Source organism: Chlorocebus sabaeus, chromosome 21, assembly GCF_047675955.1.
Source record: "Chlorocebus sabaeus isolate Y175 chromosome 21, mChlSab1.0.hap1, whole genome shotgun sequence".
Lineage (NCBI taxonomy): Eukaryota > Metazoa > Chordata > Mammalia > Primates > Cercopithecidae > Chlorocebus > Chlorocebus sabaeus.
Genome location: NC_132924.1, coordinates 26,886,874 through 26,913,886, shown reverse-complemented (window position 1 = coordinate 26,913,886; position 27,013 = coordinate 26,886,874). Strand labels below are relative to the sequence as shown.

Genomic DNA, 27,013 nt, shown 5'->3' with positions numbered 1-27,013 from the left:
CTTTCCGAGATGGGGTGTTGTCCAGTCATCTCTGCTGAATGGACAACTTAACACCTACACTTTATTTTGACTTATTGCCCTCCACTCCATCAAGCTGAGCTTGAGAGGAAGTTTGAAGGAGAGAAGGTTATTTAGACAACCACCCAAGGTAAGTAACAGGCAAGTGAGCCGGAGTGGTCAGAGAGCATTTGGAAGGAAGCGTCTTGTGTCACCCTTAGCAACTGAGGCATCGATTTCAGTGGCAGCGCATGTCCTGGCTTCACTGCTGATTGATTTCCCATCAGTTCAAGAAATGAGCTCCAGTCAAAGTCCCTGCTCAGCAGAGCGGATGCTGCAGCATGTGGACCATGCAGCTCAGGTTGTCCTGCATCTATGATTTCCCCATTATTTGGGCTGCTTTTTCCACCAGGACTTCTCCTCGAACTTGCCTACAGGATAGCCAGTGTGTTTTTTTTTCGTGTCCTTGAAAGGGCAAAATACAATGTGTTTGCTGATTGAAGGAAATGATTTCAAAAATTTCCCTCAGCTCTCACCAAACTAAGGCCTCTGTAAGGCCTGATCCTAGCTCCTTGCTTCCAGCTGTGACAGTCATGAAAACTCAGCCATGACCTCCAGCTATCCTTGAGCTTCTCTGAAGCATTTCCTACCTGACAAGAGGCTTCTCTTTCATCACCTTCCCTCTTTCGTAGCTCCCCCTGGTGAAGAAAGAACTTCTCTCTGGGGGACTAACATCCTCCACCTCCTTCAGCAACAACTGTCTTCTCAAACAAGACCAGGCCCTGGGGGGAATTTTGGGAGGAACTTGTTTCCAACGAGTACCTGGCATAGGTGCTACAATTTCATCTCAGAGATAAGGTTCAACTCTTATTCTTTCTTTATTGCCTATAGTCTGGCCCCCGGGCTCAATGCTGTAAGATTAAATTCTTCATTTCAAGCTTAAATAGACAAAGAAAACAGCTCAAGGAAAGTGTTCACTCATGTTGTTCACCATGCCTCATTGTCCTTCATGCATGCTACATATGCTACATTTACCAAATTGATAGGAAAAAAAAAATACCTTAGTTGTTTTATTTTGCATTTCTTTCATTACAAATAAGATTAAGTATATTTTATATGCTGATTGTCATTTTTTTTTAAAGTACTTCTTAGGTTGGTGCAAAAGTAATTGCAGATTTTGTCATTGAAAGTAATGCTACTTTTCTTGTTTAAATGTTTTTATTTTCTCTATTCTCTATCTTTAGAAATATTATATATACAATAACCTTTTTCTTTTTGCATATGTTGTGAATATTTCTCCCAATTTGTCATTTGCCTCTATATTGAGTATGGTTTTATTTTGTTTTCGATTATTAATAGTAGTGATTGACATAATAGTAGTGATTGACATAATAGAAAAAAAGAAAAAGCACAAATAACTAACTTAGCAGCTTTTCTGCCACAAATACCTCATTGTTTTACTTATTGCCCAGCTTCATATGCATTCAGTATCTGCTAGGACAAGATCCACTTGTCTTTTTCAAAGATTCCCTGCCTGCTTCACAGTGAGCTGCTGATACCTCACCTGCACTCCCAACTCCAGCTATGGAACAAACATCCCTCTGGCCCATGTGCATCACTCCCAGGCCTGAACACTCTGCCAAGCTCACCTGGCCTTGTTTCAGCCAACTAGTTCACATCCTTTGTGTCTCATTTCCAATACCAACTCCACAGTAGAGTTTCCCTTGCCAACCCCGAACCAAGAGGCACCTCAGGTCCTCACTCCTTAACCTCCAACCTCACTTTGTCCATGTCATCATCTAGACTTCATGGTAGTGTGACTGTATCTCATGAGTGCAGGGACTGTGGCCTCTTCATTTCTGAACTGCACATCCAGCACGCACTAAACAGTTGGTGAATATTAGATTGAATGAATAATGCAATAAATTGCACCAAACAACAGATGTGTCATGTCACTCTCTCTACTCTTTCTCTCCCTCTCTCATTCTCTCTCTGTCTCTCACACACATACACACACACACACACACACACAAACACACATGTACATGTGCTGCTAATATAGAAATTTCTGGCTATCTAATGCCTAGATCAGTTTTTGGCATATGATAGCTCCTCCATAAATATATGTGAGAGGAAAGAAAAAAGGGAGAAAATAAAGAGGAGGGGGAAAGAAAGGGAGAGAGGGAAAGAGAGAGAGAGAGAGGTAGTTGTATTTTTGGTGGCAAACTCTCATGAGAGCTGTGTATGAATAAAGATGTAGCTCTTCTATCATCCACTAAATCAGGCTCCCAGGAGTTGAAACCATAGTGACTGACAGCAAAGGCAATGTGTTGTTTTTCTGGGTCAAAACAACAGGAGTTGTTTTGAAATTCGCTTGACATAACTGTCTAATTGTTGCTGGGGAGGTTATTAGCCCCAGTGTAATCGCTTTACTTTAGCTGTGCTTATTTTCTTCCTACCTAATTGATTTCTCATTCTCTCATCATTTTCATCTTTGTAAGATAAAGGTAAAAGCAGAAGAGATTCATGACCGACAATCACAAAAAAATAAGTGGAAAAAAGCACATTAGTCATGGATCATTGACTTGTCATATGTGAGAAAAATTCATTTATTTTGCTTAGGAAATGGGATCACACTGTGGGAAAGCCTCATGCCAGGTTGGTGCAGCCCTGCAGATAGAATACACAGCCATGGTGGGTAAAAGGGCCCCAGGGACCTGGCCAGCACTGTCCATGGGCATGAGGTCCAAGGTCAAAGAGGATCACAGGGCCCACAATAAAAGTGGTCATCAAAATGAATAAAGAGAGATTGTAAGGGTCTCCACTAATGCTGAAAGCCTGGATGGAGAGGAAGGTACAGATTATGGAGTCATTTTGCTGAGACAATCCAGAAAACTTATCCGCAATCTGATTGATCAGCTAAAGAAAAAGAGACAAAGCCAAGTGTGGTGACTCACACCTGTAATTTCAGCACTCTGGGAGGCCTAGGCAGGTGGATATCTTGGGCCCAGGAGTTCAAGACTAGCCTGGCAACATGGTGAAACCCTGTCTCTAGAAAATATACAAAAATTATCTGAGCAGGGTGGCACACACTGGTAGTTCCAGCTATTCAGGTGGCTGAGGTGGGAGGTCAAGGCTGCAGTGAGCTACAATCCTGACACTGCACTCCAGCCTGGGTGACAGAGCAAAACACTGGTGGTGATAAACAGCAACGCAGATGTCTCTTTGATGCTTGATTGCTACGCTCCAAGAAGTAGCCTGGTTTGGCAATAATACCCTAGTTATTAGGTGTTTGCCATGCTAACTGAAAAGTTGGTACTGGTTCTCACTCATCTGATTGGCCCTAAGTAAAAAGAGGGGGTGACTTAGGCCCAAATCCCTAAAGCATAAGACATTTCTTAACCTTTCTTCTGTGTACGTGGTCGACAGTCATAAATATTTGACTTATTGGTCAATTATATACTGGGGTTGCAATTGACATAACCATTAACTTTCCATGGTGGGTGTAGCCTTACCTTGCACAGTATTTCACTTTCTGGGGAAGACGTTTCCCTGTTCTAGCAAATATTCAACTTAGGATTGAACTCACTAATAACATTTTTCTCATTTTTTCTTTACTGCAGGCATACAAATTGCAAAAGAAAAAAAAAAAAAAGTCCCTGGGCAATTATGTGGGAAAGAATGGAGATGCTCCAAAAAGTCCCCGAGCTCTCCTGGAGCACTCAGAAGGGTTCGCTGAGCAAGAATGGGAAAAGGCAATAAGCAGCAGAGATTTTAACATTGCCATGAATTAAGTTATATTCTAAAGATCATTAAAAGCAATTAGTGCTTTGTCAGCTACTGCAAACTGAAGCTTTGATTTTTTTTTAAACTAATGATTCTCAAGAGGGAAGATACATAGTTTTAAAATAAAGCATTGCTGTGTCCCAAAGTTTTTTGCCAAGGTGCTTCATGTAGTCAAAATATCAAGTAATATTAAAGAGGAGTAGTTTTTATATTTATCAAAGAGTACCCAGGATACAAAACTTCTTGACACTTTTGAATCATTAACATTTTGTTTTCCTGTTAGGCACAGATTAAATCATGTAAGAATTGGTGTGATATAGTGTAAAAAAAATAGACAAGAAAGAGGAGAAAGGAAATTAATCCCCACTAATTTTCCAGCACTGTCCTTGGCACTTTAAATATTGTCACATCTGATACTCAAAAAGTTCAAGAGGTCTGTATTGCTAACACCATTTTGTAGAACCTCAGCTGAGACTCAGTGTAGTAGTTATCTATTACTCCTTTACAAATTACCACAAACCTAATGACTTAAAGCAAGATACATTTATCATCTCACAGTTTCTGTGGGTCAAGAATCTGGCCATGGCTTAACCGGGTCCCCTGCTCAGGCAAGGCAGTCATCAAGTTGTTTATCCAGGGCAGGGGGTCATCAGAGGCTAGAATGGGAAAGGCTCTTTTCCAAGCTCCCTCAGGTCCTTTGTGGAATTCATTTTCTTGCAGCTGTGGGGTTCATGGCACCTTGCTTCTTCAAAACCAGCAATGGGGAGAGACACCAACAAGACAGGCGCTACACTCTATGTAATCAGTCCCATCCCCTTTGCCACTCTGCATCGATTAGAGGCAAGTCACCGGCTCTTCCCACACTAAAGGGGTGAGGATCACACAAAGCCATGAATGCCAGAGTCAGGGATCATAGACGTCACTTAAAAGATGTCACTAAAGTCAGGATTGTACAACAGGCAAGTATTAGAGGAGACCCAAGTCTTTTCTGACTCTAAGGCCTGTTTTTGGATTCTAATCACAGCTCTCCTTCAAACCATTTGGGTTACCTTGAGGAAACTGCATAACTTTACTAGGTCTTAGCCTCCTCACTTAAGAAAGAAGTGACTCCATCCAATGGATCCTCATGTTCACTTTCAGTTGTGAGTCTATAAACAGCAAGTATAGGGGGACAGGCATGGTGAAAAGATTCCTCCCTTTGCACCTTGCACTCGGGGAGGTGGGAGTGGTCTTCTCTGTGTCCTCACAGTAGAGATCCACCAGCCACTTTAATACTACCTTTGGTTCTTTCTGCAGCGTCATGTATGGCATTGTGATCCGAACTATTTGGATTAAAAGCAAAATCTACGAAACAGCGATTTCCAACTGCTCAGGTAAGTCTCTACTCTGCATGGCCCAATTCTTAGCTAATTTGCTTCTCCAGAGGTTTTCCTCTAGCAAATGTGAGCTGGGGATTCCTTGATACGCGAGCATACAGGATCATATCAGGACCCAGCCGACAGACCAGACCCACCAAAGGCTATCACAGGCAGGCTCTGTCGTCCCCCATGTGATCTCCCTGAAATTTAGGAGAAGGAAGGGGGCACTTTGGACCTGGCCAAACTATGCCAGCAGAGAGTTAGCCTTTGAGCTAGGATCCAAGGGTTACCCCAGCCTCAGTTCTGGCAAAGAAGCACCTTGGAGGACATAGATATGAAAAGAGACACTGTCCAAGAAGGACATCACACCTTCAGCAAAGATGAGGATAGGCTTTTCTGATTGTCTTGAATTTTCAGGTACATAAAGCTGCCATTTGTCCATAGAATAATCCTGGACCCTAAGCCAGTAAAGGCAAGGTGGTTCATTCTTTCCCAGCTGCCCTGACACACCAATTCAAACCAGATCAAGCCTAAGACCACCTACTACAACCTTCCCCCAAGTTCCTTCTCAGTAAACCTGAATGCAGAGCCCCTTGTACGCAGTAGACTCTGAGCCCTGGAAGCCTGTCCTGGTTCCCAGGAAAACATTACTGGACCTGACCAAGGTCAATCTGGAGAAAACACAGCAAACCAAGGGACCAAAAGAAGAAAGGGCTTCTAGTTTTCTGTTTGTTGTAATGTCATAGCTCTGCAGAAGGAGACTGGATCCTCTCAGGTTACACACCCCTCCCGCTCCTCGTGCACACACATACACACAACGTAGGTTCATATACACAAATACACACACCTTCACACACTCAGTCTCACACACACTAACAATGCATACTCACAACTATATGCACTCACACAAGGACAACAAGTTGTACCACAAATATCTGAAATAAGAAGAGCTGCTTTCTGTTCCAGATGTGCCACAAAGAGCTGTGCCACCTGGCAAAGTTACATAATCCCTGGGCTCCAAGGCGTTAAAATAAGGGGATAGACTGGATTCTCCCTAAGCCCTCCTCTTTTCAGACTGTGAGTTAAACTTTTGTCGGACCAAGACAGAGCTTGTTTTCTCCCTCTTAAAGCTACTTTTTCCAATAAGACTGTGAGGCCGCCAAGAGGATGCACAAGTATTACTGGGCACTGATAACCTGTGTCTTTTTCCCTAGAAGAATGAGTAGAGATATGTAAGTCTGGGTTCTTCACCTGAATTCGGTTCAATTCCTCAGTGTTCTTCTGCATGTCAGGAGTGGTACAAGGGACTGGGAATGACAAATGAATGAATAGCATGGTTCCTGACTATAGGCAACTTATAGTCTAGGGCCTTGGGTCTTGGCCCTGGCTATACAGTAGAATTGCCTGGGGAGCTTTTAAAATGCACCAAAACTCAGACACCATTCCCTGACAGATTCTGATTCACTCTGTCTGGAGTGGGGCATGGACATCATTATTTCGGAAAAGCTCTTCAGGTATTTTTAATGTTCAACCAGGTTTGACAATCTGGTCCAGTGAGACACAGAGTCATAGGTGGCTGACCTTCACACTGACTGACCAGTGTAACCAAGAGATGTGCTTAGGCTGCTTGGAAATTTTCAACCCACAAAGACCCAGTCATTCAGCTTGGGGCTAATTCCAGCCCCCATGCAGATCCTAGTGCTTCCCTTCCACTGGTGCAGTGTCCACACCCTGGTTTTTCTGGAAGAGCAAAAGCAATCAGAGAGAATAAACACAAGTGAATTCATTCTATTCAGTGCAATTGGCTTTGGTTAAAAGTCAGAATATTTGTCTGAAAAAAAATTGGATGAAGGCATCCTTCCTCTATCAAATATCAAATAAATTCCGTAAGTACTATAATTATAATACTATAATCATTGAAAGAGAATTATATGGACAGGGAATTCCAACAGAACTGAAATGCTAAAGGAAACTTCAGGAATTTAGAATGTGATGAAGTATTTTAAACTGATAGAGAAATTGAAACTGTTTAATTACTAATGTTGAGACAACTGCCCATAAGGAAATAATCATACATTAGATTGTTGTACCATATGCTACAAGGAAATACACTCCTTATGAAAGGAAGAACAAAAGATAGAAAAAGGGAGAAAGAAAGAGTGAGGAAAGAAAAGAAAGGAAGGAAGGAAGGAAAAAGGAAGGAAGGAAGAGAAAGGAAAGGAAAGATAGGGAGAGGAAGAGAGGCGAGAGGGGGAGAAAGAAAGAGAAAGGAAACAAATATAAGAAATATTGTTTATAATCATGAATAACTGAAAAGATCTGAATACCCTACAATGAGAGAACTGAGTATAATAATTATATAGCCATACAATTAAACACTACAGCTCTAAAAATTAATATATAGAGTGTACTTATTGCCATAGAAATATTTCTCCAATATAGTACATTAAGAAAAGGAAAGCAGTATGGTATCCCTTTTATAGATATGTGCACATATTTTTACTTAGCAGAATATATATGTGCATGTATAGATAGATGATAGCTAGAGAGAGAGGGAAATGGAAAATATCAAGAAGCTAAATGTTATCAATGTTATTGCAATTATCTCTGAGTGGTCGAATTTTAGTTGATTTTTATTTTCTTCTATTTTTCACTTAGCCATATGTAAAAATTTTCTACAATTACCTAAATCATATAATTGAAACAATAGCCCTGTGGCCCTTTAGCCTGAGTAAACAGCCAATATTATCCTAGATGTATATATGTACATTCATTTTTTAAAACCATCAACTCAGCACCCACAAACATATTTGCCATGCACTTCTCTGTATAAACATCATGCTTACACCTTCTAAGGCCCACTCAAAGCCATCGTCCATTCATCTCTCAACACAAACAGAGAAGACAGAGGGACAGACGGAGCAGCTCCTGTCAGCCACTGCTAGGTCTTTTCCTTGTGTTCTTCCCTTTAACTCGTTTCCTGTTTGCTCCATTTCACCTATGGCCGATTGCCCATTTCCCATTTAACCCATTTCCCATTTGAGAATACTGCACTGGCAGTGAGCTGTGCTTTTTTTTTTTTTTTCTAAACAGGAAATGAGTTAATCCACAACTCTTCAAGGTGTTGTTACTGTCTCTCACAGACAGAAGACAGGCCCAAAGCTTAAGCAGTTTGCTTGTTTTCACGGGTAGCATGTGACACAACTGGTATTTAGATACACACATATTGAGTGCACACATAAAGACAAGACTTTTTAAAAATCGAAAACACAAACTCAGGGTCTTGTGTGTGGCTTCCCTTCCAGGACACTCCCTCTAGAGCTCTGCCTTCAGAGAGCTATTCCTACCTCATCTCCTGAAGGTTTTGTTTCAATATATGTAAAATCTAAAGGCTGAGTCATGACTGGCAGTGTGGAGACCAATTTTATGGAGGTAGCCGAGGTCTTCCTGTACTTTCAGACGAATCAGATTGGTATAAACCCCTGTCGTGTGATTTCTGCCAATTCCGTGGGTCTGACATGCTCCTCCCTGCTCGTCCCTCTGAGCACTCACTCTCACTGTCTCACCTCCTACAGCTCTCCTGTTCCCTCCACAGCAGCACCGCCCTTGCTCAGCACCTTCCTCAGCATGCCTCCCCCCAGAGAGGCTAAGTTCCTGGTTCTCTCCAAAGTTCCTATGTCTCCTGCTACTGCATAGGCCAGTCCTTGCAGTCTTGGGCTCCCCTGACTTCCAGTCCTTGAAACCGTACAAAGCCACTTAGAGCTCTGTTTCCCACTGATACAGAGTGTGCCATTACTCCCTCCTAAAGGTGGAAATGGCTACCGCCACTTTTTGTTCTTTAACATAGTTTTATATCTCCATTATATCTATTTTTTAGTTACTGTTAGTGACCTCGTCCTGGAATGAGGGCAGCTGGTATTCTCAAAAGCTTATATGTTCTCTATATCTTATTCATAAATGGAACGCAGTTGATTTCCCATCTGTCATTACAGCCAAGCAGCTCTGGAGTTGGCAGGTAAATGGAATCTCCAGCTGGGTCCGCATGCCAGGATTATTGCTCATCAACGAGGGGACATTAGCCATGATTAGTGTGAACAGAAGCTCACTTTGTAAACACTGGCTGAAAAACTCAAGCCATCCTTAGTGCGAGAACCACTCTTCTTGCTGACAAATATGTCTATTTTCTCCCAGTCAAACGCTGACAGAAAGGAAAAGAAAAAGAACTGTATCATAAATTATCTAAAGACCTTCCCATAAACAAGCGTGGATGGCAAGACGCAGAGGAGACGGGGTTTCAAATCCTGTATGTTATCTTTCATAAATGAGCATATTATTGATGTCCGGGAGGATTTACTTGTGCAAACTAGAACATTTACTACTGCATGGGAGCAGGAGATTGGGCAGGTGTACCCACTGAACAGACAAATTTCTCATTATAACTATGTCTAGCTTTCATGGCTTGGCAGATATGATCCATGCTATATCCAAATTCCATGTTTTTAATTAAATGAGGCACACTAGAGTGAAGGAAAAAAGCTACAGATTAGGAATTGGGTTACAGTCCTATTCACTTTCTATCTTAAAAAATTTAAGAGAAGCCTGTTAACTGCTGTCCATATCAGCTTCTTCATCAGTAACTGTGAATAAAATGACTTCTCTACAATTAACTACATTTGATAAAAGATGTGCCGGAAAAACATAAAGATACAAATAAATGACGATTATGACATGTTCGTGGATAGTAAGGTTCAATATCATAAAGATGTTGAATCTCCCCAGCTGATCTACAAGTTAATAAAGTTCCAAACAAAACTGAATTGAAACATCTTATTGAGCTTCACAAGCCTATTTTAAAATAGACATGGAAAATTCAAGAGCCACGAGTAGCCTAGACATTCCTAGAGATGCAAAACAAGGTAGAGAAAGTTTGGTTTACCAAATATTGAAAGCATTATAAAGTCAGAGTGCAGTGTTGGCACAATAGACAAATGGAAACCTCAGTTTCCTTGCCACCTGCTACCTGCCCACGAATCCAATGCCACATGTTTCAGGTTTTCATTAAGACAGCACTGCATATGAGGTACCAATCTCTACTTTAGTAAGAGAAACACTAGCAGCTGTGTAACCCAAAATATCAGTAGCCTTAACCACATAGAAGTTTATGTCTTAATTAAAATCCAGTTGGCAATAAAGACCAGAGGGAAAGGCATTGTTCCACACAGTCGTTCAGAAATTCAAGAAGGTGGAGATTCTGCCACACTTAACAAACGGCTGCTAAGGTACCCCTCAGCACCTCCCTCCAGCAGGCAGGGGCGGGGGAAGAGAGAGAGTGGAAGACTGCTCAGGAGAGGTATCTGAGCCAGGTTTGGGGATGGTAGACATTGACTTTTCCCAGCATCCCTTAGGCAGATCTTAGTCACATGACTACACACTGCTGGAAGGCAAGCTGGGAATTGTAGTCTAGTTGTGTGCCCTGAGGAAACAGGAATGGGTTTGGTGAACAGCTCATCTGTCTTTGCATAATTATTTTAGGCTGTCAGGGCTCCTGCTTCTGCCTGAGCTGAGGTGCTGAGGTACAGAAAGGGCTATCTGGTGGGTTAGTGAAATCTTCTCATATCTAGCTACAATTTATGGTTGGCTCTAGGCTAAAAACCTCCTGAAAAGGAACTCAAAATGCTTTCCTACTTGAAGGTTCAGATATATGCAGACATGTCCAGCTAATGGGGAGAGAGGGAGTACCTCAGATGACTAGAAAGGGACAATAAGATCCTTGAATGTGAAAACATTCTGGAGAATATGGAGTCAGACACAATGAGTGTCTTAAGGTCAAAGGGAAATGTAAGTTCTGGGTCACAGAAGAACATTCCCACCTAACCACTCTAGCCACTTGTCGGCATCTAGGGAGGAAAACGCTGTGTGGAGGGCTAAAGAAGCTGAAACTCTTGGGAGTTCAAGTGAGTCTGCTGCAGGCCCCTGGAATAGCACAGCACAGAGGAGAGAGGCCATTCCCTTGCTTCCTGGCAGAAGAACTTGGACAGTAGGTATCCCAGGGAAGAGCAGTGGTGCTGAAAAACCCACAGCCCAGGAACAGAACTGAGGCCCTGAGAGGGGAGCAGAAGAGCAAAGCAACTGCCCAGGGTCAAGAGCAATAATGAAGAGGACTCACAACGTTGCTTTGAAGTGACTGTGGCTGTGGAAGCATCTGGTGCCCAGCGGGAGCCCCTCAAGAGGCAGTCCTTGCAAAGAGGAGGTCTGGGTGAAGTGACCTGGGGCAACCCAGGGCAGCTGCAGCGAGCTTAGAAAGCAGGATCCAGATAGTGTCACCATAGAGGCACAGGTGGTGGCCCAGGTGGATCCTGGAACATTGAGACACCTCACTGGGTCTCTCAGAAAAACTAGAGGGACAAAAACCCCCTGGGAAGAAATAGACTGCAGTCCTGCAGCTAGGCAGATGAGACCTAATGTGCTTAAAATACTGAACTGATGATTTCAGGGGGGTATTGAAGCTGTAATAATTTACTAATTTTAATAATTTACTAATACGTAAAGAGAATGTTACTGTTGAAAATGAATTTCAAGTTTTAAAAATTTTAGAAATCAGGAAAAACTGCTAAAAAACTTTGAAGTTTTTAAAAATCAACCTAACATACACAAAGTTTCTAATATAGGAAGCATATTTATTTTAAAATATTTCCAGTTAGACTTCCTTGTTTCTAAACAAATCACCTGCACTCACTATAAGTTCAAAGATGAATTCCCCCCACCACCTCCCAGGAAACAATTCTGCTTCCATTTGAAATCCCAAGGTGCCAACTGCTCCCACTTCAGGTGCTCAGCCTGCATAAATAATGGGTTCCCAGTGGCTCTGTAAGAGGCCTGTGGTCTTGGGAAGGTGAGGAGCCAGAAATGGCCATTTGGAGACTAAATTTTCAGCATGTGCCCCCATTAGGGATGTACTCTGGAACCAAAACAGTCCACATCAGTGTGCTTCTTCCAGTCCCAAATCGAATGGACCTGCCACCTTCAGGCTACCCAAGTTATTAATGCACAATGACAGCTGAATTTAACTGTTTTTCACTGCAGCTCAGCGCCAAGGCCTGAGTAGAAATAATCCTTTTATCTCCCAATAAAGGAGAATTACCGGCATTTTGTAGCTCAGCTCTCTCTGAAGGGCCATCTTTAGAAGCTAGAGGCTTTGCATTTCCTGGAATGGTCAGATTAAAGATGCTTTTCTCTGATCTCTGGGCAGGTAGTTGATTATATTGTCACCCAGTTGCCCCGTGGAAAGCACTGCGGGTTTCCATTTTAAAGGGATTTCAGAGCACAAATGTCGTTCTCGAAAACTTTTCTGAAAGACCAACTTAGTCTTCAGAGCCATACTGTTTAGGAGCCAGCTGTTGCCTAGGAACAGTCAGTGGGGATGCTTTGAAAGAATATAATTTGGTCTGCTGTCTTCTTTACTTGCCCCCCATGGGTATAATCTCACCTGGATCATTTTCTGCTGTACATAATTCTTACACAGATAACAACCTTGTATAATAGACAATCAAATATAGTAATACCTTCTATTCACTTCCATAAAGATGGCTCACCTTCCACCTGAAATACTGATAAAACTGCATTCATCTCAACTGATAAGACATCTGACATTCCATCATGGGGCTTGGTTATATTATTTTATGTTAATCTTCAAAGTAACTCTCAATTAGGTGTTCTACACCTCAAGTTTTAAACGGGAGAACTGAAGCCGGGAACTTTAGACAATTTGCCTAAGGTTACACAGTTTTAGTAATTGGTAGAGATGGAGGATCCATTCCAGTCTGATCTTAAAGCCTGTGTCCTTCCCAAGATCCCATCCTGGAAATCAAGGTTTCTCGCCTTTGACACCTTTGGCATTTTGGACTGGATAATTCTTTGTTGCGGGGGCTGCCCTGTGCATTGAAGGATGTTTAGTAACATTCCTGGTCTCTGCCCACTAGATGCCAGTAGCACACATTCACACACAATCGTGATGATTAAAAATGTGTCCAGACATTGCCAAAAGTTCCCTGTAAAGCAAGATCACCCCAGCGGAGAATCACTGCTCTAAATGTTCTGAAGCATTTGCTTTCTTACAAGGCTGAGGTTTCGTGGTCCCATGAAATGCACAGAAGAATCTGAAGACCCTGATGGTATTTAGGAGTGCCTTACAGGGTATGCTTTAAGAAATATGAATAATTATAATGAGCATTTTTTCTTTGTACCTAAAGAGCCCCTATTCCTGTTACTCTTGAAAATCATTTGTCCTCTGCAATGAGTAAATGTTCACACTGCAAAACCACTCAGAAACTTCAGTGGCCTGCGGCTGCCTCAGGAGTTCAGCCCAAGCTCCTCAGAAAGACATTCAAGGCCTCCCCAGTTTGCCTTCAGTTCTCTTCTCCACTCTCAAACCCCACATATTTGTAGGTTACAGCCAAGCAATATGACTCACTGTGGTTAAAACGCATCCTACGTTTTCTTGTTCCATGTCTTGGCTGAGGATATTCACTCTCTGCCTCCCACCTCTCCTGATCCCACGCCACATCCCGCCTTTGTCTTGGAATCCTTCTTATGTCATTTGAGTTCACTTGATGCTCTCTGCAACTCCCACACGGCCTCCCCAGCACAGTGGTGGAAGGATGGGTCTCTCCTCTGTCCACAGTTGGTTTCTGTCTTAGTCCATTTTCTGCTGCTATAACAGAATACCACAGACTGGGAAATTTATTTAAAAAGAGATTGATTTGGCTTATGGTTCTAGAAGCTGGGAAATCCAAGAACAGGGCACTTGCAACTGGCAAAGGTCATCCCATGGCAGAAGACAGAGGGTGAAAGTGAGCACCCAAGACAGAGAGAAAGTTAAGCCAAACTTATCCATCCCATCAGAAGCCCTCTTCAACAATAATAGCAGTAATTCATTCATGAGGGCCAAGCCCTAGTGGCCTAATCACCTCTCAAAGGCTCCACCTCCCAATACTATTACAATGACAATTAAATTTACACATGAGTTTTGGCAGAGTCATTCAAACCATAGCAGCATCTCGCTCATCTCAACCAGTTTTATGGAGAGTGTGTGATCTTTCATGCTGGATTGAAAATTCTTAGAGAACAAGTACTATATTTCAGGCCTTCTAGTCAGTCCTTATCTCTTAGCAGACGTGCTATACTTGGGGGGTTGGGCTAGATCAGATTGGAGGTGGGATTGAATGAATATTGCAAAGGTAAACATCTGACTAGTTTCCATGAGCATTAAAATAAATTTCGAATGTGAGAGCTGGGCAGTGCAGTGAAGACAATGGAGCACAGCAGTTTGTCTTTCTAGTGCACAACTGTCCTACTCCAGGTGACTTTTTGGACACCCTGAGTGGGCCTCTGACCAGGGCCACCACTAGGGTTGTGCCCACTGAGCCTCACTGGGTGGCTCCTGGCTGAGAGGTGTGTGTGGCTGGCATCCTCTTCATATTTCCCTCACTGAGTGTGTGCCCTAGGCAGGCCTGTGCTTATCAAAGAAAGGGCCCCTTTTCCAAAATTTCACAAAGGTGGCATATGGGCTGGTGGAAGCCCTGACAGTAAAAACTCTTGCATGAGGAAAGGGACAGCACGCCTGACATTTTTATCCCCAAATTTATAGGTAATCACTCCTTTAACCAAGGCCTATTGCGCTGGATCCTGCCTAGCCTATCCTATCACTTTGTTTTGCCACTGCTTGACTAGTGAGAAGTGGTTATTGATTCATTCAACATATTTGTATTAGTCACTGAATATGTGTATAGGCTACAGGAGTGCAAAAAACAAAGCCCCTGTCCTCATCAAGCTTGTATTCTAGTGGATCCTTATATTCACCCCTCAGTGTTCACCATCAGACAACAGCCACATACAAAAAAATATATATATATCCAAGCTCCTGTTTTTGAGAGTTCTGATACCCCTGTTTTGAGCTTTTCTTGAGTGTTTTTTGTTTTGTTTTGTTTTTGTTTTTGTTTTTTGTTTTTTTCTTTTTTTACAAATGTAGTTGTCTGGGACAATCATTTTAGAAAATAACTTTTTTCTAAAATTTAGCCTAGGTTGCTAAAGTGGTTGCATGGGTGTCTCAGCATAGCCAGGGCTCAGAGAGTAGCGCTCCTCAGGGAAGACCTCAATTCCTGCATGGTCACATGGTCGAATTTCAGCTACAGCTGTTCAGACCATCTGACCAAGTCTGTTGAGAGAGTCTGAGCATTCCATACCATTTGCATGTAATATTAAGGTATAAACTGAGCATTCTCCAGAAACCAGCCCAGAACCATCTTTAATCTAAAAATTTCCAAGGAGGGCCATCTGGGCATAAATGCACAGGATATAAGTGAAAACTGGAGTCTAACCTTTAATGTTCCTATTGGCAGAAACAGAAACTGTCACATCTTGAACACTTCATCTTACTATCCCCCTCTTGTATCTACAGATGGGAAACTGTGCAGCAGCTACAACCGAGGACTCATCTCGAAGGCAAAAATCAAGGCTATCAAGTATAGCATCGTCATCATTCTTGGTAAGCTATGTCCCTCCTTGAGCTGTAAAGTGGTATGAACATCCCAAAAGCAAGCTTGCTCCTGGAACCTGGTGGCAGAAAGGAATTTGCCAACGGGCACTTCTACATTGGTCTGATTGGAAACGAATGTGTGAAACTCATCAGCCCATTCATGGTTCCTTCAAGGGCTCACATTTGGTTCCTAATCGCTCTCCTTATGAATACAGTTGCCTGCCAAGGCTATAGGTTGAATAATTTGGAGAAAATCTGATTAGGAACTAGCTGAAGCAGATGCTCACATCACCTGCTAACTCAGTCACTTCCTTGAAGACACTCTCTTCCCCAGGGTTGGAGTTCACAAGCAAAAAGAAGATAGAAGTGGCTTTCCACCTTTTCTGAATATTTAACGTTAGGTTCACTACAAATTTCTCCCTTATGGCACCTTACCTGCCCTTCCACCCTCCTGTCTTCTGCCCTTTCCTTTTCCTTTCTCTCTACTCTTAAGACTCATAAAGTCACCTTGCACTATTTCCTGTCTGAAATACTCTGCTCTCCGGGGGTGACCTGACTTACTTCCTAACCTCATTTGTTCCCCAACAATGACACCTCCCTGAGGGCTCCTTGACAAGTCTTTTTAATACCCTTTTTCTAGTCTTTACTCTGTCTTACTTTTGTTCTTGGTTCTGCCTGGCACTATAGGACATAGACTGATTTTCTTATAGTCTGTCTCCCCTGTTGGAGTAGTGAATCTATGAGGGCAATGACTTTGGCTTTTGTGTTACTTATGTTATCACGAAGACTTAAAATAGGGTCCCCTACACACTGCTCAATTAACATTTGTTGAATGAATGAATGAATGAATGAATGAATGAATGAATGAAAATATGCAAGAAGGAAAGGGATTTGTACTATTTTCTTTTTTATTTAGCTTACATATCCCCTCTTTGCCCCTCTGGCAGCTCTTGGAAGCTCCGAGGAAGCATAGCTCTCCCATTAGCTACATGTCAAAGCACCAGAACAGTCTTCTCACCTTTCTAAAATGCAACTGCAAAATGCCAAACAGACCACACACAGCATGACTCAGCCAGCAGGACGTAGGCACAAAACAGCATTGCAGGCGGAACTGGGATAAAACATATACAACCCACCGGGGCTCAAAAACTTTGTCAGAGGCTTCTGAAGCAGATAAAAGACTCCTCTGTCTTCTCAGATAGTCAGAACGACAGATGCACGTTCCCTGGGTGTTGAGTTGGAAAATGTTATGTTTACAAGTATGTCGCAGAGCCAACATAGCCCTTTGTCATCAGCAGCCATACACCAAGGCCATGTGGGATCCCTTCAGTCAGCACGCAGAGACACCTACTGGGGGTCAGCAAATGTCAACAGCCCTATCAGACCAAAAGGGCCCTTTCTATAGCAAACGCTTTGTAATGTCCCTTTCCTATCTTGAAATAAAATGCCTACTTATACTACCTACCATGATAATTAAAACGTTAATATATTGCCAAAAAATAATATAAAGGAGGAATAAGAAAATAATCTAAAATAAAACAATACTATTTTTGTTAATTAATTAAAATTTATACCAATTTTAACGTGTAAAAACATAAGCACAGCTACATTAGAAGAATAATGAAGTAGTCACACCTATACTTTGACATAATAACAGCTACAATGAAAACCAATACAGGTGTATTTTCATGGAGACATAAAAAAATGTAAGCAGTATTGCTGTCAGTGACTTGATTTTCTGAGCTGCCAAAAAGAAAAAATCCTTGTAAAATTTTGAATTAAACAAAGTAATGTTTCCTGCATTTACAACAGAATTGCATTTCTACAAATTTCAATATTTATTTAATCTGTGTTTATGTATAAAACAAAGTCAAGTTTCTAGACTGGGATAACTATACAGAAGTTTCTCTTCTACATGAATGGGCATTCAAAGTAGATACAAATCTTCGCTGGCTGGGCTGCCTGTACCATGCCAGAGAACTGGTATCCCTGTGACAACCAGAATCCTCCAACCCCACATATACACACATGCAGACACACAAGCTCACAAGGCCATTTGCCCCCCTTAGTGCCCCAGATACTGTTCAGGGCCAGTGTTTGGGTTAATTAACCAGGATCCAGAACACTTAGTGGGCTTTGTGTTTGAATTGCTCTGCTTTAATACATTGCCAAGGTCTGGGGTCGAGAGGGGAACCATGAGTCAGTTTATCATTCTAAAATTCCCCAACAAGTTACAGAATCCACATTACAGAGTTATGGCGGAAAGCTTGTCCCTGCATGCAGACAGCCAAGGGAGCCAAACTTCTACTCTGAGAAAAAAAGTCTATAGATGAGAAAGTGGGAGAAGGAGAGTGGAGAAGTTATGGCAAGAAAATGAGAGATGTATGTATTTCCAGTCAACTCATGAGTGTTTAGCTCTGTGGCGTAGTCTGTGCTCTCCAGAGGATAATGAGAGAGACAGGTTTATTAGAAGGGATTGGCCCAGGTAATTACTGAGGCTGAGAATTCCCAGGCTGTGCAGTTGGAAGTTGGAGACCCAGGAAAACCAACGGTGTAGGTGCCAGTCCAAGTCTGAGCCCAAAGGTCTGAAAATCAGGAGAGTGGATGGTGTACATTTCAGTTTGATTCCAAGTGTGAAGGCAGAAGACCAATTTCCTAGCTTGAAGACAGGCAAACAGAGTGAATCTTCTTTTACTCAACCTTTTTCTATGACTAAGGCCTTCAACAGATTGGACACGGCCCATGAACAGGGGAGGGCAATCTGCTTTTCTTACTCTGCCAGTTCAAATGTTACACTCATCCAGAAACGTCTTCATACGTATCCAGAATAGTGTTTAACCAAACATCTGAGCACTCCACAGCCCAGTCAAGTAGTCTCAAAACTAGCCATCACATTCTGAATCCCCACCTTTCATCCATTTCTTTTGAGAATTTGGAGCCAAACAAAATTGGGGTCTCATACACGCCAATGGATTTAGAGAAGGGTATAGGGTGGGTGTTTTCTGGAGAGGCCAACTTAGAGGTGAAAGAGAAAATTGAGAACACTGTCATTAAACTGGTGTGTGCTTAGAAAATATTGTGATCACCCCTTCTCCCTGACATAACCTAAAACCAGTAGTCACTATGTGGTCAAAATGCTTCCTGTTCTGTCTTTGCCTAGAGAGTCTTCAAAGTATTTTGCTATTTTTTCCTGATCCCTGTGTTGGATGAGATGGTATGGCCATAGTCACTTGTTCCTGGGGTTTCTATAAAGAATCCACAGCAGTAGAAATTTGACCCTTCTTTATGGACAGAGAAGCTCTACGACCTTTGCTCAGTTTTAGGAACATGTCTGTAAGATGTGTCCATATGTATGTGTGTATGTGTTTAAGTGAATGTGACATCAATCCTCTAAACAGCAACCCCAATATTTCTGAGAAATTCCAGGTCCCAAAGAACCTCCCAGGTAAAAGTCCAGTCAGGACCAACCAAAAGAGTCCCCTCAACTGTTACCTGCTGTGGTGCTAATGGCTCTCTTCTCCCCCAGCCTTCATCTGCTGTTGGAGTCCATACTTCCTCTTTGACATTTTGGACAATTTCAACCTCCTTCCAGACACCCAGGAGCGTTTCTATGCCTCTGTGATCATTCAGAACCTGCCAGCATTGAATAGTGCTGTCAACCCCCTCATCTACTGTGTCTTCAGCAGCTCCATCTCTTTCCCCTGCGGGTAAGGGGAGCTCTTGCATGGGTCAGATACACTGATGGTCATTGCACTGGGATTCGTCAACACGTGGGTTTCTCACGTCTAAACTCTCCAGCAGGTTACAGAATCCCCCTTTTATAGATGAGAGGCTTGAGAGTCAGAAAGATCCCACTAACGTGGCTGATTCAAACCCTGGCCCAGGCCACAGCTGATGTGCTTTTTCCTATACCACAACACCTCGTATAGAAAACACCTTAATCATGACACATCTAGAAGACCTTGCTTTTGTTCAAAGCATCTTCACATGAATTGCTTCAATACAGTTCTATGGCAATAACAGGACATGGAGCCTTATTACCATTTTAGAGATAAACAAAGTGAGTCTTACATGGTTAATGACATCATTGAGGTTATATGAATAATTAGCAGAGCTGAAATTAAATCCCTCCCACGGTTATTGTGATTCTTCTGTTTTTCTGCTGTTTTTCAGTTGTTTTCCTGCATAAGCCACAGAGGGTAGGTGGAGAATTCCATAGGAGATACAAGAGGAGAACAATTTAAGTCTTGGGCTTAATGCCAGTCGGTGAAGTTTATATCTTGCCATTGCTTATTCGTAGTGATGTGTGACCTTGGGCAAGTTATTTAACGTCTATAAACCTCAGCTTCTTCATCTGTAAAACGAGGCTAATAGCAGTGTCTACCTATTGGCCTGTGATGTCTCTGTCCTCTGGGCTCTGGTGCTGACCAGTGAGAAGGAGAGCTGTGAGTCATGGAGAAGGAAGGTCAGGGTATTACATGTAAAGTGCCTGGCACAGTTGTCTGATCTTTAATACAGTTTTTATAACTATTGTATCTTAACATGTCTACTTCCCTTTTCATTCGGTCAAATTATTTCCCTCCCTGCTTTATTTTGACTTTCTCCAGGGAGCGAAGATCACAGGATTCCAGAATGACGTTCCGAGAGAGAACCGAGAGGCATGAGATGCAGATTCTGTCCAAGCCAGAATTCATCTAGACCCTAGGACAGTGCCAGTGCTAGGCTGAGCACCATCAACCCTCCCAGGTCCCTGTCACCTGCTTGGGCATGTGCATAAAACCCGAGCCAACTTCATCCCACCCTCGTCATCACCTGGGAGATGCACAAGACAAATGTTCTAATGAGTGCATGCACTGCGTTAAGTATTGGCCAACACGAACTCCCCAGTTACTCATGCCAGCCAGGAAGGAAACACCTTCCTTCCCGACCATTCCCAGCCCTCCTTCCCACTGGCCAGCACCTGAACCCAGTGAACACAGGCATCAGTGGCCCAAGGTCCTGGCTTGGAGCCGGTGAGTAGACAGGCAAGCAGAGGGGACAAAGGTAGCTGGGTTATACATGAATATTCTCATTACAAAGAAGAAAATAAAAGACTTAATTAAGCCTAGACTTTTTCCCCAGTTTTGGATTGGAGGTTCAGTGCTTGTAGCCAAGAAAGTGTTTGTCCTTGAAATGCCAACAAATTCATTTCCAGGCATTGGTGCTTTGCACCTCTTCTGCAGATAGCCTCGGTTTGCAGATGGGTGTGCTGGCAGCAGCCAAGTGCATCTCCTATTCCATCAACAAATGATTTGTGGAAAGGGAATACTGTTAGCCCTCCAGAACAAGGTGAAATGAAGGGATACTGCTTCTGATAGAAAATAAGTTGTGCTAAAAAGCCATGGGCCCCTGACTTCCAGCCTCTGAGAGCTGGTCCCTAGAACACACATGTCCTTGAGGCTTGCTTGCTTGCTTGCTTGCTTTCTTTCTTTCTTTCTTTCTTTCTTTCTTTCTTTTCTTTCTTTTTTTTTAATGGAGTCTTGCTCTGTCACCCAGGCTTCAATACAGTAGCACGATCTCGGCTCACTGCAAACTCCACCTCCCGGGTTCACCCCATTCCCCTGCCTCAGCCTCCCAAGTAGCTGGGACCATAGGCGCCCGCCACCACGCCTGGCTAATTTTTTGTATTTTCAGTAGAGATGGGTTTTCACCATATTAGCCAGGATGGTCTTGATCTCCTGACCTCGTGATCTGCCCGCCTCAGCCTCCCAAAGTGCTGGAATTACAGGCATAAGCCACCGCGCCCTTGAGGTTTTCTAAGACCTCTCACTCTGTATTTAACACTTGGGCCACTCTGGGCTCCATTCCTCACACCTCAAGGACAAGTCTTCCTGTTTTTAAATCCCTGAACCCTCTCTTTGGTTAGGAGCTAGGTCCCTGTGGTGTTTCCAAGCTTAATGTTTCTCTAAGCTCTTTATCGTTCTTCCCTGTCGCAGCCTTTGTCTAGCACCTCGGCCGGGAAGTGCTAGTGGGACTTATTTTGACAGGTCTGGAGTTTGGTACTTATGAGAATAATCCAAGTGAAATATGACTAAATGTTTTCTAGTCAATTTCTCCTATCAGATTTTTCCACAAGTGGAAGTGAAATAATTTCATTTGATCATATATACATCCCACCCACGGCTCTGGGATGCACGTGAGCACCTTATTTTAGCTTCACATATATTCTTGACATTAAAATCTCCTTGGCAAAATCCTCCTTCCCCGAGTTATTCAGAGCTGAAATCGGTTTTTTTTTTTTTTTTTTGGCATACTGCTAGTGGAGTCATTAAATTGTTCAGTATATTTTAATAGCACTCCATTCCTCATTATGGTGTCAACTCCAAGTCTGCGTCTTTAAGGTCATATGGGTTTTTTTTTTTTTTTTCCATAAACTATCTTTTCAATTCGATCTGACCTTAAGGAAAGTACCTCTTTAAGAGGAAATCAGACTCCTCACTCACTATCTCTCTGAGATTTTTTCTCTGAATTTGAGGAGCCTGAATAGTTTTATTTCTACACAACAGTTTTGAAGGCTGTCTCCCTCTCTGTCCAATCAGCTAAACTTGAGCAACCGTGGAAGCTTTGAGCAGCTGAGAAATGCTTTTTAACATTTCACTTTAAATCAAGATGTGCCACAGAAGACCCACGGAACTGTTGCTAAAATAGCTGCCTGCACAGCAGCCAATTAACAGAGCAAAATCTGGCAGATGTCCTACATGGCAAAACAGGAGGACCAGGTTCTCTTGACAGAAGCTTTCAATCTTTGTCAAGTCTGGTCTGCAAAATACATTACGTGCCTACCTCATCCATCAGTAAGGTCTCAAAGTGAAGGAGAGAGTGGAGTGAGGGGCGTTGTGATCTGTAGAAACTGTGAACATGGTTTTGTAGTTGTTGTGATGCTGTCTCTCTCATTTCCTGAGAAGACTGGAGATCAGTAAGATAAGTGTACAGGTTGCTGCAGGATAATCTACCATTTAAATGAAACTTGCTTTATATTGGTATGGATTCTGGAATTGTCATTTCCAGATGTATTTGCTGAGCTTGGGGAAACATGATGTAACTGGTAATTGGCCAGGTGTGGTGGCGCACGTCTGTAATCCCAGCACTTTGGGAGGCTGTGGTAGGCAGATTACGAGGTCAGGAGATGGAGACCATCTTGGCTAACACAGGGTGAAACCCTGTCTCTATTAAAAATACAAATCAAAAATTAGCCAGGCATGGTGGCGGGTGCCTGTAGTCCCAGCTACTTGGGAGGCTGAGGCAGGAGAATGGCGTGAACCCAGGAGGCGGAGCTTGCAGTGAGCCGAGATCATGTCACTGCACTCCAACCTGGGCGACAGAATGAGATTCCATAAAAAAAAAAAAGAAAGAAAAAAGAAAAAGAAAGAAAATACTGGTAATTAATAGTCTTGTGACCTTGAACAAATCATTTAACATGATTTGTCTGGGCATCAACGGTCTCATCTGCAAGATGGGGACAAAATCAAGCTGGAGCAGAGGATCTTGGTGGTTCTTCCAGACACAGGCTCTGAGATTGTGTCCAGACAGTGAGAGCTTCTAGAATTCTTTCCCCAGGGGACCAATGACTCAGTGACTTAATGCTGAGTCATTTGCCCTTTAGAGGTGTGACTTCCCTATCTATCACTATGAATGCAGAGAAATATCATTTCCCAACTGAGAAATGCAGTTTGAGCTCTTGGAGAAAATTAGAAGCTTAGTGCTGTGACGTTACTGTTTGTGGCCTTTGATGCCCATGTGGAATCAGAGAAGCCATCAGGATGATACCTAAAATAAAGGTGCTTACTTCCTGCACCAAGATGTGGAAAAGTCTATGGTTACATTATTGCATGGCATCAGGGACAGGAGAAAATTTAGGAGAGCAGGAGTAGGTGTGCTTACTATATTCAGCCATACTATAGAAAATAAGTGTCTCCACTTTACTGAACTAAATTAAACATGAATGGTAAAAACTTCTCTACTTGCAGGGTGCATGTGGAACATAATTTAGTTGAAGTTTACTTTCACTAAGGAACATCTCCCACCTTTTTCCCCAGAAAATGATAACACCTTTTTAATGACTTTCATTTGTGGATAATCAGGAGAAAAAAAGTGTCCCTTTTAAATCAGCCCAACACACAGCTGAAACTTCCTAGCTTCATTTAGAAAATTCTGTATACTCATATACAGAAATGACCTTGCCTCTTCCAACTGCATTCACAGTGTCAGTTAGAAAAGGCCACAAGCCTGAGTCTGAGAGAAAAAAGGTAAAACAAAAATACATTTAACAGGAAATAAAGTGATTCTACTCTTCTAGAATTGTCTTAGGTGAGCTACAGACCTGCTGCTAACTCCAATTTTTTCATCATCATTTGAACATACCTCATCTTATATGCAGATCGACTAGTGTTCCCTGAAGCTTTCCAATTGCATTTAATTGAAGGGAAACGGCTGTAACTGTTTAGGTGCCAATCTCTGTGTTTTTGGAAACATGAAAAACCCATGTGTCATTTCTCTGCAATTGCATTTTAAGAATACATTATCCACAACAGGGCTGGTCCAGTTAACATTTTAAAAGCGCAATTCCAGGCTTACAGAATGTTAAAGTGGATGGAGTCTTATATCATCTGGTCTCATGGTTTTCAGATTGCTCAGAGACTCCAAAGCTGTTCCAAGGAGGTGACTCAATATTAATATTTTTACACAGCTGGGCATGGTGGCTCATGCCTGTAATCCCAGCACTTGGGAGGCCAAGGAGGGTGGATCACCTAAGGTCAGGAGTTCGAGATCAGCCTGGCCAATGTGGTGAAACCCTGTCTCTACTAAAAAAACAAAAATTAGCCGGGTCTGGTGGCGGGCCGCCTGTAATCTCAGCTACTTGGGAGGCTGAGGCAGGAGAATCACTTAAACCCAGGCGGAGGAGGTTGCAGTGAGCCAAGATCGTACCATTGCACTCTGGCCTGGGCAACCAGAGGGAAACTCCGCCTGAGTAAAAAATATTCTTACACACAACAACAGCATAGCATAGAAATCGAGAGGCAACTAAACATAGTTAAATAGTTTCAAGTTCCTTAAATTATCTTGCATGCAAAATGTGGATTAAGATTAGTCATTGATGCGCCAAGAATGCATGTTACAATTTCAGGGTCATCACTAAAATAATAGAAATGCAAACATATAATCTTTCAGACTAAAAAAGAAGGAAAGCTGAGTGACAAGTTACTCAAATAATTTTAAAGAAAGCAAGAAAAGAGAGAAACAGGGACATAAAACAGCTAGGATAAACAGAAAACACATAGGAAGATGGTGGATTTTTTTTACCCAAACTTACTAGTGATTGTAAGTGCAAAGAGATTAAATGCCCCAGTTAATCATCAAAGACTGTCAGACTGATTTTTAAAAAACTAAATAACTGTCAGTTGTTTACAAAAGGCATGCCTAAAACACAAGGATACAGAAAGTTTGAAAATCAAAGAATGGATCCAGGTATTCCGTGGAAACTGTAGCTAAAAGAAAGCTGGTAAGGCTATATTAATAAAGACTAAATGCACTTTAAGGCAAAAAAAGTATTAGTAGAATTAAACAGGGATACTTCGTAATGATAAACATTTTAGTTTAATAAGATGAAGTAATAATTCTAAATTTCCATGCATTTAAAAACATGGCCTCAAAATATACACTTTTAAAAGTTGTCAGAACTATAAAATAAATAGAAAAATTCACAACCATAATAGGGAATTTTATCACACTTAATGCCAGTAATTAAAGCAGACAAAAATCAGGAATGATCTGAATAATTTGAACAACATGAATAACACAGGTAGAGCACTTTACCTTACCACCCCCAAATAGACATTTTTTTCAAACACATATGAAGCAGTTACCAAAGTTGACCACACGCCAGGTCATAAAACAAGCTTCAACATTTCCACGAGATTGAATTCATATAGTCTGGTTTTTCTGATCACGCTGTAATTATGCTAGAACTCAAGAGTAAGAGGTTAACTAGAAAATTCTGATAGGTTTGGAAATGAGGAAATACATTTCTGAATAACTTATTGCCAAAGAGGAAAGTTTATGAAAACTAGAAAACAATTGTACTGAATGCTAATGAAAGTATTATGTATTAAATGTATGGGATACAAGTAAAACAATACTTAAAGAAAAAAGAGAAGGATTAAAAATCAATAAACAAATTATCTATCTTATGAAGTTAGAAAAATTTACCAAATTAAACTCAAGGGAAGTAGAAAGAATAAAATAATAAGAATAGGAGTAAAATTAATGAAGTTAGAAACAAACATAATAAAAAGCCTCAACAAAGATCAAATTTTGTTCTTGAAAAAAATTAAATTAATAAACCTCTGGTGAGACTGATCAAAGGAAGAAAAAGAGAGAAGGCACAAATAAACATTATTTTTTAAAGGATATCACTATAGATCCTGGAGTCAATCAAAAGATAATAAAAGGATATTACAATCAAGTTTATGTCAAAACAAATTGAAAATATACATAAATGGGAAAACATGTAATTGACCCAAGAAGAAACAAAATCAGAATAGTAGCATAACTGCTAAAGAAAGAGAATGTCTTCATTGGTGAGCTCTACCAAAATTTAAGGACAAAGCAACACCAATTTTATAGTCTTCAGTAAAATAGAAAAAGTGTGACTTTTCAGATTATTTATGAGGCTAAAGAAACCTCAATACCAAACACTACAAAGGCATTACAAGAAAAAAATTGCAAGTCAATTTTGCCATAAAAATACATGCAAAAATTCCAAAAACAAAAATTACCAATCAAGTGCAACAAAACATAACAAGGCTAATATATATGACAAAACTCGTTTCATTCCAGGAATGCAGTGTTGGCTTACCATTAGAAAATCACTCAACTCATTACATTAATAGATTACAGGATAAAACAATTTATTAACTCAATGGATGCAGAAAAAAATGTTTGATAAAATTTTTTGACCTCTAATTATGATAAAAGATTTTCACAAACTTGGGATAGAAGAGAATTTCTTAAACCTTCAAGTTTATCTGCAAGAAAGCTACAGGAAACCTATACTTAATGGTGAAGCTTTGAAGATGTTCCTTTTGAAATAAAGAATGAGTGAAGAATGCCAGCATCATCACTTCTATTCAACATTGTAAGAGATCCTAGCCAATGCAGTAAAACAAGAAAAAAAAAAAAAAAAAAAAAAAAAAAACAAGATAAAAGGTATATGGATTCCAAATGAATAATAAAAACTGACATTATAGATATAAATATATAGCTGAATATCCAAAATAATATACAGATAAATTATTCGAAT

The 27,013-nt window shown here is 41.4% G+C and overlaps 1 protein-coding gene across 1 annotated transcript in view; it reads left to right on the top strand.

Moving 5' to 3' along the window:
* The window catches only part of NPSR1 (neuropeptide S receptor 1), a 234,422-nt gene that overhangs the window by 178,934 nt on the left and 28,475 nt on the right, over positions 1-27,013 (top strand). Inside the window, exons 6-8 of the mRNA XM_073008644.1 lie at positions 5,080-5,156; positions 15,598-15,684; positions 19,202-19,382. Coding sequence (XP_072864745.1) covers positions 5,080-5,156; positions 15,598-15,684; positions 19,202-19,382 — 345 coding nt within the window. The remainder of the gene's footprint in view (positions 1-5,079; positions 5,157-15,597; positions 15,685-19,201; positions 19,383-27,013) is intronic.